The sequence below is a fragment of the Vipera ursinii genome (genome assembly GCF_947247035.1).
Source record: "Vipera ursinii genome assembly, chromosome: 1".
Classification (NCBI taxonomy): domain Eukaryota; kingdom Metazoa; phylum Chordata; class Lepidosauria; order Squamata; family Viperidae; genus Vipera; species Vipera ursinii.
This window is the reverse complement of record NC_139512.1, coordinates 14,157,088-14,175,702: the sequence shown is the minus strand read 5'-3', so window position 1 is coordinate 14,175,702 and position 18,615 is coordinate 14,157,088. Positions and strand designations below refer to the sequence as shown.

The window sequence follows — 18,615 nt, the reverse complement described above, 5'->3', positions numbered from 1 at the left end:
TAGGGTAGGCAAGGCGGGTTGTATGACGTGTGTGAGTTCCAGCACCTTTTTCTTTTACAAAAAAAAGCACTGGATGACACGAATCCTAACAACTGCCAGAACGACAAAATTACACACATGGCACAGTTCGCCCCTCTTTTCCAAAGGCACACCCCATGGCTGAGACCTGGTCCCTGACTTTGCTACTCATTCCCAGGGGAAACATCACCCGATTTGGCAGTGGGGAATTTTCTTAAGGGATAAATTATTTCAAAAAGAAAATAGGTGAAATATTTTGGCCCTGCCTGCTCTATTCATGCTCTGGAAACGCTGGAGATGTTTTTTGGGAGGGGCAGAGTCACAGAAGGAAAGTTTCACTCCACGCAAGGAGAATATCACTCAACAAAATGGCAGAAAATGAAAAAAAAAACCTACTTACCATTATTTTTTCGATTTCTCTTGCATCCAAAGCATTCTAGAAAGGAAACAAGCGCATCAAATCCTATTCTGAGAAGAAGACACCCAGGTCCTCTCTATCCCTGCCACCTCTACCATCTTGGATATCATTTGCATGAATTGCTTCTTCCCTCCAGTTAGGAAACACACATTTCTTATCACAACAGGGAATACTTCATCTCTAAACCAAAGTTAAATTAACTGTCTTCAGAGAATTTTTTTCCCTTTTCTTTCTCTTTTCATTTTTTTTTCCAACGTTCATGCAATAAAAATATGCATTTAGAATGCTGGGATATAATGATTGCTTAGAAAAGAGGAGCTTTAACTGATATGGCCCTTGGGGGGACAACACTCTTTTGAGAACATTGTTCTACAGATCCACATTTCATGCATGAATTCACATTAATCATAAACCTATATAGGTAAGACATCCTTATAATGGAACTTTTGTTTATTCCACTTCAATTAGGCACCTTCTCTTCTACCTTCTCCACCTTTTCCTCCTCCATGTAAGTTCAAATGTGAGATGTACATATACATATACATACATATAATCATATCAGCATATCAATATTGAATAGAATAGAATAGAATAGAATAGAATAGAATAGAATAGAATAGAATAGAATAGAATAGAGTGGAATAGAATAGAATAGAATAGAATAGAATAGAATAGAATAGAATAGAATAGAATAGAATAGAATAGAATAGAATAGAATAGAATAGAATAGAATAGAATAGAATAGAATAGAAAATGGAATGGAATGGAATGGAATGGAATGGAATAGAATAGAATAGAATAGAATAGAATAGAATAGAATAGAATAGAATAGAATAGAATAGAATAGAATAGAATAGAATAGAATAGAATAGAATAGAATAGAAAATGGAATGGAATGGAATGGAATGGAATGGAATAGAATAGAATAGAATAGAATAGAATAGAATAGAATAGAATAGAATAGAATAGAATAGAATAGAATAGAATAGAATAGAATAGAATAGAATAGAATAGAATAGAAAATGGAATGGAATGGAATAGAGTGGAGTGGAGTGGAGTGGAGTGGAGTGGAGTGGAACAGAATGGAATGGAACAGAACAGCACAGAATAGAATAGAAAGGCACTTCTGAGGTCTTCTAGTCCAGCCCCCTGCTCAAGCAGGAGAACCTATACCATCTCAGACAAGTGACTGTCTAGTCTCTTCTTAAAAACCTCCAGTGATGGAGCGCCCACGATTTCTGGAGGCAAGGAGTTCCACTGGTTAATTGTCCTCGCTGTCAGGAAGTTTCTCCTTAATTCCAAGTTACTTCTCTCTTTGATCAGTTTCCAACCATTGTTTCTTGTCCTGCCCTCTGGTGGTTTGGAAAATAGTTTGACCCCCCCTTCTTTGTGGGAGCCACTTACATATTGGAATACTGCTATCATGTCTCCCCTATTTCTTCTTTTCTTTAGACTAGCCAAACCAAATCCCGCAGCCTTTCTTCATATGTTTTAGTCTCCAGGCCTTTGATCATTTTAATTGCTCTTGTCTGAACTTTTTCCAAAGTCTCAACATCTTTTTTGTAGTATGGTGACCAAAATGGGTTGCAGTATTCCAGGTGTGGTCTCACTAGGGTTTTATAAAGCGGTACTAATATTTTGCATGATCTTGATTCTATGCCTCTGTTTATACAATCCAGGACAGTATTATCTTTTTTGGCTGCAATATTTGCAGCCAAAATATGCAATGTATATGTGTACATTGAATATGCAGATTTATGTCTTCACTTCTATGCACTCTACTTGATTTTCATGTGAGGAAAAGGGACTATTGAAATTCCACAATAGCATTCCAGTCCCTCTTCCAACTGCTAGAAGAAAGTCAGCTCAAATTCAGAGCATTTTCTGTCGGAAAAAGATTTTTTAAAAATTTAGCTATCCTGAATCCTAAAAGGCTTATTTAGGTACTCCGCACACCACCAGCCTCTCCCCAAACTTTGGGGATGAGTGAATATTGTTTTAAGAATGAATATTATACCTTTTGTCATAAAGCAAGATAACTATCCTCCTAAATATATAATCTGGGTAAACTACTAATTTTCGTGGAACTGGGGTTAAATCTTGAAAGGGTTGCTTGATCGCATACCAAAAAAAAAAAAGATATTTACACAAGGAAAGGGAGAAAGATGGTCAAAGAATTAACTTACAATTATTTCCAATGCATCTTCTTCACTCAGTTCAGTCTACAATGGAAACAAAGGGTATCAGCTCTATACTCACAGGAGAACATCTATAACTTCTCCAACCATCTTACTTCTGCCATTTCATATCTCATAAAAAATGAATTTCTTCACTCTTCAAGTAGCAAAGATACACTATTTATTAAATCAGGAAGTGATCTGAGACCAAAACAAAATTAACTAATTGTGTCAATGTGGAAAAATACTGGAGATAGGGGCGGAAAACCCAAGAGATGGAGTGTATAGGGAATTAGGATACGGTACTAAGTGGATAGGGACACGGTGGCTCAGTGGGTTAGGGCGCTGAGCTTGTCGATCAGAAGGTCGGCATTTTGGCGGGTCGAATCCCGAGTGCCGCATAACAGAGTGAGCGCCTGTTACTCATCCCAGCTTCTGCCCACCTAGCAGTTCGGAAGCACATAAAAACGCAAGTAGAAAAATAGGGACCACTCCGGTGGGAAGGTAACAGCGTTCCGTGCGCCTTTGGCGTCTAGTCATGCCGACCACGTGACCACGGAGACATCCTCGGACAAGCGCTGGCTCTTCGGCTTTGAAACGGAGATGAGCACCGGCCCCTAGAGTCGGAAACGACTAGCACGCATGTGCGGGGGAACCTTTACCTTTACCTTACCTTTACTAAGTGGATGATAGTTATTTGCTCTCTTCCAACAAATGGTGATATTGGAAGAACCAGGCAAGGATTTGTGGAAAAATTAACATAATCTAGGGGGAAAGATCATTCTACCTATTGACATGACTACAAAAAACAGCAACAATCTTTCTTATACATGCCTTGATATTGATTTCATGCCCATAAATTATATCAGTAAATGGCAGGAAATTCATTCTATTATTAACAAATAGGTATAAGAAAATCAGGATCTACACTGTTCAAACAGGCATCCACAACTAACAATAATGCAAAAATGATGACATCAGATAATGCACTCAGGTATTTAATGGCTGGCATCACTAACAACTGTAGCATGACATCAGCTTGCACAAATGATCACTTGTCCTTCTTTTACCTCAGGACATCAATGTCAGGGATCAAAATCTTTTTTCTTTAATACTCAGCCCCAGGGGGAAACTTCTGTCCAATTTAGCTGCTCATTTTTTTAATTTTTTTTGAAGATCAATTGGTTGCTTTAAGCTGCTTTAAAAAAACACAAATGTATAAACAAGCCAAATGTTTTCATCCTATTTATTGTGTTTGTACTCTCTGGACTTTCGAGGTGCTAAGTGCTGGGTGAAGAAAAATGAAGGAGATCCTTCCTCAGATGCAAGACGAATTTAAAGAAAGAAATGGAAGAAGATAAATCAAAGCTACTTACTACCAATTCAGCCAGAGGACCATGTTTTACAAGTCCCTTCTACAAAGGAAACAAAAGGGGATCAGTTCTATTCTGATAACTATTAATAACTATACCATGACAGATAACTTCAACACCATATATTGATTTCACCTATATCTTTCATTTTCCAGATAGGAATTATGTCTTTCTAAGCACAAATGGAGTTATAAAGCCTACTTAATAGCATTCTTTGTCTTGTTATTGTGAGCAAAGAGTTTTTATGATTTTTTTTCCTTTAAAAGACACATTATTGTGCAACTCTTCTAAAAGCTTTCCTGTACCCTCTTTTAGACCTTTCTCCTAAGCCACAGGGAAGATCTATGAAGCCGGACTCTTTCAACTTCCGACAATAGTCAAAGCTTTGCCCTCCTTTAAATGTGCCCAAAAGCTTATAGCTTCCTGCCGCGATTATTACTGAAATGTCTGGAGATCCTTTGGGGTGGAGTGAGGCTCAAGGGGACTGCTGTGGCCACATCTAAGAAGGATAACATAGAAGACATAGAAGAAATGAGAGAACGTAAGTGCGTATCTACTTACTATCAATTTATATATCAGTTTTTCACCATGTGGTATTTCCTTAAGAGCATTTAACATCTTCTCCATGAGATCCTTCAAGGAAGGAGAAAAAAACACCCATTATCCTCTTTTATGGATTCCTTCATAAATAGGCTGTGCCAGAGCATGATATGAGCATCTCGGTGGGTCTTGCCTGGTCCACTGCAGTGCATTAAAATAAACTGATAGGCCTTTGAGGGCCATGGAGGATATTGATCTGAATGGTCTCATGTCACCAGAGAAGGTACGTAAAGCCACATCAACCCTTTGAGGTAGGCAAGTTCAGCAGTGTTCTGAGGGGAGGAGTTGAAACAAGTTATGTCCAGGATATGAGGGGTCTGTAGATAATTTTCTCAGCCCTCCTTCTGACCTGTGCAATATAGAGGTCTTCTATGGAAGGCAGGCCGGTTGCAATTGTTGTTTCTGGAGTCCTAACTATCTGTTGGAGTCTATAACTGTTGTTTTTTGGTTTCTGCACAAAACCAGACAGTTATAGAAGTACAAATGACAGACTCAATAATTCCTTTTTAAAGCTCTTATCGACAGCTCCTGGGACTGTCTGAACTTCCCTGAGTTGATTCAGGGAGAATATACTTTGTGGTACCTTTTTAACGATGGTTCTAATGTTAAGCATCCATTTCAAGTCCTAGGAGATTAGTGAACCCCAAAACCTGAAGGACTCTGTTGCTGATTCTGTGCTGTCAAATATAGCAAGAGGTGTTAAAATAGAAGGGCTCCTCCAAAAATCCACTCTCATCTCTACTCAAATGATATGACATGATCTCACAAAGAAGCTAAATTGCTTTCTTATGTCCCAACAGCTGCAGGATGACATCACCATACCTAAATCTTTGCATGACTCCTTCTTGCAGGGAAGCCCATGGCACTTCCTTTGTTACTCAATCACCAGGGTGGCTCTTTACACCAGGAATCCCCAACATCTTCAGCTCATTGACCCCTTCATGAAGTTTCAAATTGTTCATTGAGCCCAAACATTTATTAAATGTAAATAATTTAATAAATATTGAAGGTGGTCCTTGCATTACAACCATTTGTTCACCGACTGTTGAATACCATTACAATGGCGCTGAATCAGAGGAATGTACAGTGGCTCCTTGGAGTTCCACACAGTAACCCTGCAGTTATGTGATTGTGATTTCTGATGTTCCCTACTGACTTCCCACAAGCAAATTCAATGGGGAAGCTGGTAGGAAATCAAAAGCTGCAATCACACAAGGTACTTCTTTAATAACCTATCCTTATACAAAGAACAGAAGCAAAATTGGTGGAATTGTTGTTGTTAAGTAACATGATCATGTGACCTCACGCTTTCTGACTGTGTTGCTTAGCAACAGAATTCCTGGTTCCAATTCCTGTCTATCTGTACTTTAAATAATAATACTATGAATAACAACAACAATAATTGATAATCCCTCTGACCCTTCCTGCCTTTAGGGCATCTGGTTTTATAATAGGGCAGGTGGTGGATGCATTTTAAGGGGTAAAGAGGTGCCTCAAGGACCTTTACAAAACCTGGCCCAGGATTTTAGCCTTGCCTTCTTTCTTGATGCTTGTTGTGATTCAGGGTCAGCCTGTGGGTTCGGCAGTTGGGTCAGACGACTCAGAGGAGGAGGGGGTGTTGAAGAGCTTGCTGAGGGGGTTGAAGGTCTTGCTGATGAGAGCCCTCAGCCAGGCCCCTCCCACCTGGTCAGCACGGAGACCCAGCTGTGTGAGCCTGACAGCGGGGATGAAGATGACCCACAGCTGGCCCTGTTCAAGGACGCCCGACGCAGGAGGCAGTCAATCAGGAGTAAACAGAGGAAGGCAATGGGGCACCTCGGAAGGAAGCAGAGAGAAGCCATGCCCTGAACTGTATAAAAGGGGAATGCGTGGGAGGGCTGGTTTGCTGAAGGCAACCGCTTGATTAGTTGCTGTTTCATAGCTCCTGTTTCATGGTTGGTGTCTTGTTTTGCTCTGTTTTATCTTAATAAATTTGGCAGGCTTAATTCCAGCCTCTTGCCGTTTGTAAAGGGGTTGTCCCTGCCTTTTCTGCAGGGCCGGTAGCAGGCTGGTACAGAACAATGCTCTGGGGACAATGGTTGGGAGCAGACTCACAAAAAGGGGACTTCATTACATGCAAGGAGAATATTTCACAAGAACAGAGGATAAGCAAAAAGGTACTCACCACGAAATCAGCCATTTCACAATGTTTTTCTATACATTCCTGAAAAGAAAACAAAAGATATGACTTTTATTTTGACATGACATCACATATGACTTCTCTAACCCAGTTTCTGCTGCATAAATGGACACCATATGAATCTTTGAAACAAAAAAAAAATAGCCACATCATTACTACCACCTTTGATATCGTACATGTGAATTGCTTCATTCTACAGATGAGATACTAACATTTCAGAACAGATTTTGATACAGGAGAAAAAGGCACACATGGATGAATTGTGTTGTGAAATACTTGGTTTCAATTTCTTTTCAATATTCTTCCACTTTCACACAATCAAAATATGACAGAGAATCCAGTGGAATAATGCTTGTATTAAATTACTATTAGAAAAGATAAGATGCTTGCTGGCAAATGAGGGCTGTGGACCTCTGGCTGTTTTGGAACCTGGCATTAAATCTCTGCATTCCATATATGTAGTCCTTGACTTACGACAGGTCACTGTGTAACTGTGCAAAGTTACAACAAACTTCCCTGAGGGTACTTACAAATTCCAACAGCCAGACCCATCTCCATTGCTGTCATGTCTCTGCATATTGAGCACTTGGCAACTGGCCCACATTTATGGCTGTGTGTAGTGTTTTGTGGTCATATGATAACGTTTTACAATAGTTTTGCTGAAAATGCATTCCAATAAGTGTGCCATTTCTTAACAACTGTCACAAAAATGGTCATAAAAACAGATTGGTCACATGGGTGACAAAATTTATATCCGTCAAAAGTTATGCCTGTGATGGGCAGGCTTCATTGTGGTCATAAGACATAAGTCAAGGGTTACCTGAATATGATCCTAGAACAAGATAATAACATAGTAACTGCATTATCACAAGTTCCTAAACTTGAATAGTTTTAATCTTGCTTAGATTTCTTTTTATGGTTTACTACATTATGGAAATGCAGATTATTTGATCATCTTAGTATTTAATATATTATGCAAATTCCAGAAATGCAGATGTATTTGTAGCCAAAATAAGAGGGTTGCATAAAAAGTAAAAGTGTGGCCTAAGTAACCCAGAGAAAGATTTAGGCTTCATTAAAAAAAATTGGATCATTTGAAAAATTCCTCTTTTTCCCTTCCATAGCATTTCCTGATAAAACAGACCCTGGAAAAGGAGATGAGAAAATACATCACTTGATCAACAGAACTGCATTAGGACCACACTGATGAGTCACACCAAAAAGGGACAGAAATTACAGGGAGAAAGAAATTGTCCAGGACAATGTTCCCCAGGGCGAAACGTCCTTGGGGTCAAGCTCTGAAAAAGCTTCGTCCACACATGCAACTAAATTAAGTGGGTTTGGGGTCAGTGTTGTTATAACACAGGGATGCTTCGTTGCAGGCAAGAAGTTTATTATTCAAAACAAAAGGATGAAGTTGAAGAAAGAACTACTTACCGTTAATTTTTCAAGATCGTAGTCATCCAAAGCATTCTGAAGGGGAAACAAGCAAGTTAAATTATATTCTGACATGAAGACACCGAGGATCTCTCTATCCCTGCCATCACTACCATCTTAGATATCATTTACCTGAATTGTTGCTTTCCTCCACTTAGGAAACACACATTTCTTATTATAAGAGGGAGTGGTAGAATTAAAAAGCACATTTGAATTAACAGTTTTCTGAGGCTATTTCCCCTTAATCTTTCTCTTTTCAACGTTTTTTTCACATTCTACAAAGTATAATATGCATTGAGAAACCGGAGGTAAAATAGAATAGATCTGGAAGGGACCTTGGAGGTCTTCCAGTCTAGCCCCCAACTCAAGCAGGAGAACCTATACCATCTCAGACAAGTGACTGTCTGGCTAGCCTCTTCTTAAAAATCTCCAGTGATGGAGCACCCACAATTTCTGGAGGCAAGCTGTTCCACTGGTTTATTGTCCTTACTGTTAGGAAGTTCTCCTTAATTCTAGGTTGCTTCTCTCTTTGGTCAGTTTCCAACCATTGTTTCTTGTCCTGCCCTCTGGTGCTTTGGAGAATAATTTTACATTCTATTCTATTCTATTCTATTCTATTCTATTCTATTCTATTCTATTCTATTCTATTCTATTCTATTCTATTCTATTCTATTCTATTCTATTCTATTCTATTCTATTCTATTCTATTCTATTCTATTCTATTCTTTGTGTCAGTCTCTCAAATACTGGAATACTGCTATCATGTTGCCCATTTCTTCTTTTCTTTAGACTAGCCAAACCCAAATCCTGCAGCTGTTCTTCATGTGTTTTAGTCTCCAGGCCTTTGATCATCTTAGTTGCTCTTCTCTGAACTTTTTACAAGGTCTCAACATCTTTTTTTGTAGCATGGTGACCAAAACTGGTTGCAGTACTCCAGGTGTGGTCTCACTAGGGTTTCATCAGCAAACAATATGATTGCTTAGAAAAGAGAAGCTTTACCAGACATGGAACTTGAGGGACAACACTATTTTGAGAAGAATGCCCTACATGTCTACATCTCATACCTGAATCTAGATTCACTTTAGTTATACACCTATACAGATAAAACACCCTTATGATGGAATGTTGGCTTTTTTCTCTGTTTCACCTAGCCCCCTTCTTGTCTACCCTCTCCAAATGTAAAATATACTCATCATTTAATATGCAGACTTGTTTGTTTTTCCACTGTGGGACGTTTTATATGAAAATATATTTAATTCTTTATTCTGTCTCCATTTCCCATTAAAGAGAGAGGTTTTTCATGGACCAGAGAGGGCGTGGTTTCATGTGCGGCCTGCAACACGCAGTTGGGGCTTCACTTGTTTGTGAGGCCAAGTTGCTGGCACGCCAGGGATGGGCGCCAGTCCCTGGACTGGGGGCTGGGAACCCCTAGTAAAGGGTCTCATGCTTGAACAGGATTGGAGTAAAACAGGGGAGAAACAAGGAGAGAAGCAACCTAGAACTAAGGAGAAACTTCCTGACAGTTAGATCATTTAACCAGTGGAACAACCTGCCTCCAGAAGCTGTGAATGCTCCAACACTGGAAGTTTTTAAGAAGAGACTGGACAACCATTTTCCAGAATGGCATAGGGTTTCCTGCCTGAACAGGACTAGATGACCTCCAAGGTCCCTTCCAACTTTATTATTATTATTATTATTATTATTATTATTATTATTATTATTATTATTATTATTATTATTATTATTATTATAGGGGTCCCCAACCTATGGGCCATGGCCCACTACCGGGCCACAGCCTCCTAGCCAGCGGGCTGCAGAAATGGCTGGCTACTGCGTGCACTCCCCCCCATTCACGCTAGTGCCCGCAGCCTCATTTGTACATGCACATGGGCAAGAACAGGGCTGCTAGAGCTGGGTGGGTGTGCATGGCCCATTTGCGCATGCACGAATGAGGCTGCTAGAGCTGTGCTGGGGTGCACACACATGCCAATTTGGAAACTGCTTTCCTTTCCTCTGGGCCAGAAAGCCCAGAAAGACTTGGAGACCTCTGGACTACAACATCTCCAAGGTCCTTCCCAATTCCATTGTTCTATAATTCTGTAAATCCCACAACAGCATATTTCCTTTCCTAATTGCTCCAAGAATGTCAGCTCAGATTCAGAACATTTTCTGGTCAGAAAAGGATTTTTTTAAAAAAAGATCTAGGCTATCCTGAGCTCTGAAAACCTTATTTAACTACTCCACAAACCCCTCACACACATCCCAAGCTTTGAGGTGGGTGGAAGCATGCAATATATTTTTAAGAATGACTACCATAGCTTTCATAAAAAAACAAGGTAGCTATTCTTCTAAATACTGTATATAATCTTAATACAGCTCAGTACTTTGTATATATATATATATCTGCTAAATTTTGGTGGGGTAGAATCCCAAAAGGGCTTGCCTGATATCATGCAAGGAAGATATTTCACATGGAAAAGAAAGAAGATGATCAAAGAGCTACTTACCATTACTTTTGTAAGACCTTCCTCACCAATTGCATTCTGCAATGGAAACAAAGGGTGCTGTATCATCTCTCTTTTCACATGAGAACATATAAGTTATCTCCAGCCATGGTGTCTCTGCCATCTCATATATGATAAAAATGAATTCCTTCCTTCTTCTAATATGAAAGGATCAGTCCTTTAACAGACATATTTCTTGGGATTAAAATACTTCTGCGAATAGGTACTACTCTTCATTTCATATGCGAACCTAGAGTCATTGCAGTTATCAAGCCAATGAAAACACTAACAGCTTCATTGGCAAAACTTCCCATACTTGGAAGACGGGTAGTCTGGATTAGATATTTATACATTGTTTTGTGGTTTACTTAACTGGTTAAATTCAGATTACTTCATCATTGTGGCATTTATTGTATTATGCAAACTATAGAAATTTGTAGCCAGGATATGTGCACTCCATGAGCTCCATTAATACTAAGTGGCTAACTAAATAACCTTGAGAAAGACTTTCACTCCATGAAATATTTTGAACCCTAATCGCACTGAGTCCTATGGGAGAAGGGACGTATATAAGTCTAATAAAGAAGAAAGATAAGAATTGTATTATTTGAAAAAAATAATCTTTAGGGGTTTGCAAAGATGACTCAATAAAATGAGCCTTGGTGGAGCAGTGGGCTAATGCCTCCTTAAGTAACACCAGCTGCCTGCCATTAGTGCAGGTTCGAGTCCCACCAGGCTCAAGGTTGACTCAGCCTTCCATCCTTCCCAGGTAGGTAAAATGAGGACCCAGATTGTTGGGGGCAATTAAGCTGACTTTGTAATAATGCCGCTTGGGGTGTGTGTGAAAGCCCTAATAAGCAGGCATATACATAGAATGAAGGCTACTGCTAAGCTTGTAAGCCGCCCTGAGTCTTCGGAGAAGGGCGGGATATAAATGGAATTAAAAAAATAATAATAATCTCTAGAAAAAGGAAGGGAGGAAATCCATCTTACCAGCAAAATTGCATCTGACACAGGAATATTTGATGAGTCACAACCTTCAGGGACAGAAACTACCACTAGAGAAGTATTTCTCAACCACGGCGACTTTAAGCTTCATCTCCTTCCCTCCATCTCCTTTGTGTCTCCCTTCCTCATCTGGCTACAACTCAAATACCTGAGTCTGTTCATCTATAAACTTCAGTTGAGCCAAACTGGCGACCATTCTTTTTTTTTTTATTAAAAAGTTTTAACATACAATTTTTCCCCTCACAAATCCCCCCTCCCCCTCCCTTCTCCCTCCCCCCCTTCCTCTCCCCCCTCCCCCCTTCCCCCCCACTTCCCAGAGCTAAATACAAGGTATATATAAGAAAAAAAGCAAACATAAACAACCATATGCTAACAACCCTAAACTCTAAAATCTATCACTCTCTAGCTTATATAGGATAAAACAAACCTTAATAATATTAAATATATATATAAGAGAAAAAAGAGTTATTCAAATACTACATAATACTTCTTAACCCTATACTTGTCCTAAATAAACTCATTCCATTTTCTCCATTCCATAATATAACATTCTTACAAGTAATCCTTCAAATTGACCAAAATCTTCGCCACCTCAACCAGATCGGAAAACTTTAAAGTCAACTCTTCTGTAGTCGGCAGTTCCTCCTCCAGTACTGAACTATCAAAAGTCTTGCTGCCGTAATTAAATTCAACATCAACTTAATGTCCAAAACTGTAACATCTATAATTATTCCAAGCAAAAAAAAAATTGCGAACAAAACTTTAACCTCCATTTAAAAATCTTCTGTATATTCCACCAAACTTTCATCCAAAAAACCTCAACCTTTCCACAAATCCACCACATATAAAAAATATATTGCGTCTTCACCCAAATCTTTTCCCACCTCCCACTACTTAACTATAAGTACATTGTAAAAGTTCCATAGACTTCTGCTAATCCTACTATTTTCTCTTTTTGGATCGTTTTAAAGCAGCACGCGTCACCCTCTGTTCTATAGGATCATCCAACAAAGTTATAACTTGATCTCCTCCAACACCGTTCTCTTCTATCTGTCCATCTTCAGCCTCTTGATGTTCTCCTTCTCCAGATCCCTTTGCAGCTTCCAGAAGTGTTAATGGTGTTGCTTTTAAAACATTATTATAGAAATCACGCGCTTGCATCACAGTAACCAGACGGTACCTTTTACCTTCATGCATCACCATCAACCCAACTGGGATCTCCCATCTGAACCTTATATCTCGTTGCTTGAGCTCTTGCACAAGAAATGTAAAATCCTTCCTTCTCCTTAAAATCTTTGGAGGAATTTCTTTTAGAACCAAAACTTCTTGATCAGCAATCACAACTTTAGTATCATAAGCAGCTCGTATAACTTCATCTCTAATTTCCCTTTTTGCAAAATAAACCACCACATCTCTAGGCAACTTTCTCTGTCTAGCAATCCATGAATTCACACGAAACACTTTATCCATGCCTCCTTTTATTTCAGATGCTGGCTGTTTCAATACTACTTCGAGAGCCTCAGAAACCAGCTGCTTTAGATCTTCCTTAATATTCTCCTTTAAGCCTCTAATTCTAATGGCAAACTGCATCTGGTAATATTGAGCAAGACTCAGTTCTTTATCCATTTTATCTCTTAAATCTTCGTTCTCCAATACTTTTGCTTCTAATATAGCATTCTTTTGAGTCAAGTCTTCCACTTTTTCCTCCAATTCTTCCACACATTCAGCCACTTTATACACTGAGGACAAAATGTCTGCCTTCATCACTCTGAACTTCTGTTCCATCCTCTCCTCCATTCTCTCCTCCAGTTTCTCCAATTTCTCCTCCATCTGTGCAAATCTATCATTAATTAGTTCCAAAATTACCTGGGTATGTTTTTCAAGAGCATCTTGTAAGTCCTTCGATGTCAATACATCAGGAGACCATTCTTGAACCAAAGTAATTCCAATGGGGTAACATACATGATGCTGAGACCCCTGACTCCCCAGGAAATGAAATTTGGGGAAGCTGCAGACTACACTTCCCAGAAACCCATAGGTTGCGTGGCGCAAGGGAAGATGACCTCTTTCCCACCTTCCCTTGTGGCCAATCAGCTGGCAGCAAGACTGATGGGTTAGAGGCCATTGGCTGTTTTGGAACCAAGCCCAAAATTTGAAATCTCTTAATGGTGATGGCTGGTGAAGGAAAATGAGGTAGATGCCAGTGAGGTGAGGCTGACTGGGGGCACTGACTGAAATGGGGCTGGTTAGGGGGCACTAGCAGCCAATGGGGGAGTTATCTGCCTACCTGGAAGAAGGGGACGTTTATGGGCATGCCAGAATATGGCACAAGTTGCAATTTTCCTTGTGGCCTGTGGTTCCTTTCTCATATTTTTTTTTGTTCTGAAATGAGCAGTTAAGCAGGGAAGTGAAGATGTACATTTAATTTTAAAAATGAAAGAGCTCAAATTCATGGCAGCAACTATGAACTGGTGTTTGGTGAGTGTGGGTGGGAATAAGAATCCATAGCTTGATGATGATTGCTGTTTACCCTCCAAGAAATTTGCTAATCCAGGACTGAAATGACCCAAGAAAAGAGCACAAGATAAGAGCACAGTGAACAACTTACCGTAACTTTCTCCATCATTTCATTGGCATTTTCCTACAAGGGAAATGAAGGGTGTCAGTCTGGTGCTCTCCTGATAACATATATGACTTCTCCAACTGTTTCAACACTAGATCCCAACACATATAAATGGCTGCATTCTCCAAACAGGAATCACATATTTCTTGCTACAAGAGGGAGTGTCAAGGCCAAAACACTCAAACATGAATTAATTGTGTTCTGAGACCTTTTTTATCTTTTCTTTCTCTTTTCAATATTCTTCCACATTCACACAAGCACAATATGCATAAAGAAACCTGAGGCTTCAGGACATCCAGGGCCTCTCAGTTGCACCCATGTTATCGCTGGCAACTTAGATATCCTATCCTTGAACTGCTATTTCTCTCCAGTCGGGAAACACATATTTGTTATCATAAAAGGGAGTGCTAGGACCAAAAAAACAAAAAACAAATCTGAATTAACAGTGTTCTGAGACTTTATTGGGTTTTCTTCACTTCTTTTTAATTTAATTTGTGTATTCATTCAATTTCCACGCTATTTTCTTTTGTTAATTTTCTTTTTTAATTTTTTGTATTGTAATAATTTAATTAAAATATCAATAAAAAATCACTTAATGACTGAGATGAGCTTAAATGGACTCCAGAAGATGGTAGAGGACAGGAAGGCCTGGAGGAATGTTGTCCATAGGGTCGCGATGGGTCGGACACGACTTCGCAGCTAACAACAACAATGACTGAGATGCTAATCCCAGTTGTTGCTAAACCTGAACTACCTGTACATTAAAGGTAAAGGTTCCCCCGCACATGCGTGCTAGTCGTTTCCGACTCTAGGGGCCGGTGCTCATCTCCGTTTCAAAGCCGAAGAGCCAGCGCTTGTCCGAGGACGTCTCCGTGGTCATGTGGCCGGCATGACTAGACGCCAAAGGCGCACGGAACGCTGTTACCTTCCCACCGCAGTGGTCCCTATTTTTTTACTTGCATTTTTATGTGCTTTCGAACTGCTAGGTTGGCAGAAGCTGGGACGAGTAACAGGCGCTCACTACTCTGCTATGTGGCACTCCGGATTCGACCTGCCAAACTGCCGATCTTCTGATCGACAAGCTCAGCGTCCTAACCCACTGAGCCACCGCATCCCTAATAAAATAACAATATGTGTGCATATATTGTAAGATATAGAATTTTAAGCTTAACCCTAACAATCTTCCCCCTTCTCTTTCCCTCCCAGTGCCCCTGTTCAGGGTGGCCTAGATGGGGAGGGGGAGATATAGAATTGCTTCTCTTGTGTTCAGGGGAGGGAGTGACACCCAACAGAGTCAAAGTATTGGGCATTTTCCAAATTGTGGAGAGGCTGAAAGGTTTTGCCATCATTGCCCTATTTGCTCTCAGGGAAGCTCTACGTATTTCCAAAAACAAAGAGGAAACAAACAGAGGAGGTGGTGGTCCCAGTAACGAGAGAGCCCTGCCTAGTCCTGACTGTTATTTCATTTCATTTTTCTTTCTCTCCTAAACCAAATGGAACATTTCTCTTTATCCTAAAAAAGAGAAAGCAAACGAAAACTTTAGAAATACAGTAATTATTGTTACTGAAAAGGAAACCGCAACAGATTTCAGCATAGAAAGAAAGGCACGATTTACATGTGCTTGTGCTATCTCAGGCTGATATCTTGGGCAATTTTAAGGTACCTTTCTCCCTCCTTAAAATACGCCTGGAACTGCAAACCCTTTGTTGTTCTTGAACTCTTCTGATCCTTGCTATTATTCCAAGTAACTTTATTTACCATCGGTGCAAGTTTTGCTCTTTTAGTCCACAAGCCTCATTATCCAAAATCAATGCCTCTATTGTCAATTCATTCACAATGAAAGGTTAGGCTTCCATCGCATCGTGCATCATTATTCCATCATCCATGAGCAAATTGAAGCTAAAAAGCAGAAGTCGTCTCTCTGCCCACGGTGAATTTCTAATGTTATGAAAGGCGTACTCAGATGGAGCTCTTTGTCTAAGGACTACAAGAGCTGAGCTGCATAAATCCATATGACCACTTAAATGGTAGCACAAGACTGGAATTGGTACCAGGGATTTGTACAGTATTGAAGCCAGATCTGGTACTTCTACATTTTATAGCAGAGATCTCTTTGGGATCTTCTTGCTGTGGCAACAAGCAAAAAATAAATAAATAATCCTCTCTCATCCTTCCTTTGGTGACAACGGAAAACATGCTTCTTCACTTTTTCATTTGTAAGGTAACATCTACTCCAGCTAACAATCTTTCTCTTAATTCTTGCCTTTTTATTCTATGCTGGTTGGTTTGGAGTAAAAGTGTACCTTTTGGCTGTTTTATTTCCTTCTCATTTTTACCTCTTAGATTCAATGCAATTGCCTTGAGGATAGAAGAAAAGCATATGATTTATGTGCTTCCTCTCTCTCCGACTGATATCTTCAGCAACTTCAGGTTTCCTTTCTTTCTTCTTAAAATATGCCTGGAATGGAAAACCCTTCTGATCCAAAATCTTACCAATAATGGATCTAAAGAAATGGAAACTATACAAAAGGATAAGTGTGTGGTATGCCTGCATCCTTCATGATGACATGGCCTGGCCCAAAAATACATCTTCAGTCAGGAGACATCTAATACTGATATATCCGTTGTGATTTAATGTTGACCAGAACAGATATTTCATTGTTGTTGTTGTTTTGTTGTTGTTAACTGCGAAGTCGTGTCTGACCCATCGTGACCCTATGGACAATGTTCCTCCAGGCCTTCCTGTCCTCTACCATTTTCTGGAGTCCATTTAAGCTGACGCCTCCTGCTTCAGTGACTCCATCCAGCCACCTCATTCTCTGTCGTCCCCTTCTTCTCTTGCCCTCCATCTTTCCCAGCATTAGGCTCTTCTCCAGTGTGCCCTTCCTTCTCCTGAGGTGGCCAAAGGATTTGAGTTTCCACTTCAGGATCTGGCCTTCTAAAGAGCAGTCAGGGTGGATCTCCTCTAGGACTGACCGGTTTGATTGCCTTGCAGTCCAAGGGACTCGCAGGAGTCTTCTCCAGCACCAGAGTTCAAAGGCCTCCATGCTTTGGCGCTCAGCCTTTCTTATGGTCCAGCTTTCACTGCCATACATTGCAATTGGGAAGACCATAGCCTTGACTATATGCACTTTTGTTGACAGGGTAGATAGATATTGTTGACAGGATAGATATTTCTATCCCTGCCTGAATCTAGTGAGATCGATACATAGCTCAGGAACCCAACGCTGATTTGGATTTGGATCTGGCACTGAAACTAAACTTAGTTAGGCAATCACTAGTGCCTAATAAATGGAGCATGTGTGCTTGCCTGATTATTTTATTTTATTTTTATTTTAATCCCATTTATATCCCGCCCTTCTCCGAAGACTCAGGGCGGCTTACAATTTAAGCACAAACCAATGTGCTTAGCAATAGCCTTCATTCTATGTATATGCCTGCTTATTAGGGCTTTTGGGTCCCCCCAAGCGGCATTATTACAAAGTCAGCTTATTGCCCCCAACAATCTGGGTCCTCATTTTACCTACCTGGGAAGGATGGAAGGCTGAGTCAACCTTGAGCCTGGTGGGATGCGAACCTGCACTAATTGCAGGCAGCTGGTGTTACTTAAGGAGGCATTAGCCCACTGCTAATGCTCACGCAAGTTTCAGCAGGCCAGCTCCAAAAGCTCAAGGCTGTTGGGGACAAGCATGGAGACAAGCTCAAACAAAATGCTAACTTGTTTCATCTGCAGGCACCCCATTTGAAAAGCAATTGCAATCCACAAAATTTAGACTTACCTGCTGTGCAGAAAGCATAAAAGTCAAAGCAAAGGTTAAAAGGAGACGCATCTCATTTGTTGTTCTTCAGCTCTTCTGGTTCTTTCTGTTCTTCTAAGTGACTTTATTTAGTAGCACTGGCACATTTTAATACCTTAATCCTTAGGCCTCATTGGCCAAACCCAATGCCTCTATTGTTCCTTTATGAAATCTTAAGGCTTCATTGCATCATTACTGTGAAGTGCTAACACCATACAGATAACACATCTTCCTTTAATTTTTCCATGCAAAATTGGGGCTAAGAGCGTGATTGATCCAAATATGGAAACTGCTTGGTGCAAAGGGCCCCATCATCTGTGTCTGCCTGATCCTACTCCAACATTCAACGCCTCACCTTATTATTTTAATAACATTGCGTTTATTGTACCTTGAATGCAGTTCTAGTTCTGAGAATGAGATAAAAATAATTAATCATGCCCTGCATGGAACACAATCGATCACCATGATTAAATGTTTTGC

General features: G+C 40.0%; 1 protein-coding gene across 1 annotated transcript in view; it reads right to left on the bottom strand.

Annotated features, from left to right (window-relative positions):
• LOC310641037 (galectin-9-like) overlaps positions 1-18,245 on the bottom strand; it is a 42,592-nt gene extending 24,347 nt beyond the window's left edge. The window contains exons 1-9 of the mRNA XM_083363684.1: positions 18,118-18,245; positions 14,323-14,355; positions 10,710-10,745; positions 8,203-8,238; positions 6,751-6,789; positions 4,548-4,619; positions 3,990-4,028; positions 2,623-2,658; positions 419-454 (exon numbers count right to left, since the gene is read on the bottom strand). Coding sequence (XP_083219810.1) covers positions 419-454; positions 2,623-2,658; positions 3,990-4,028; positions 4,548-4,619; positions 6,751-6,789; positions 8,203-8,238; positions 10,710-10,745; positions 14,323-14,355; positions 18,118-18,168 — 378 coding nt within the window. The 5' untranslated portion in view covers positions 18,169-18,245. The remainder of the gene's footprint in view (positions 1-418; positions 455-2,622; positions 2,659-3,989; positions 4,029-4,547; positions 4,620-6,750; positions 6,790-8,202; positions 8,239-10,709; positions 10,746-14,322; positions 14,356-18,117) is intronic.
• Positions 18,246-18,615: the final 370 nt, after the last annotated feature.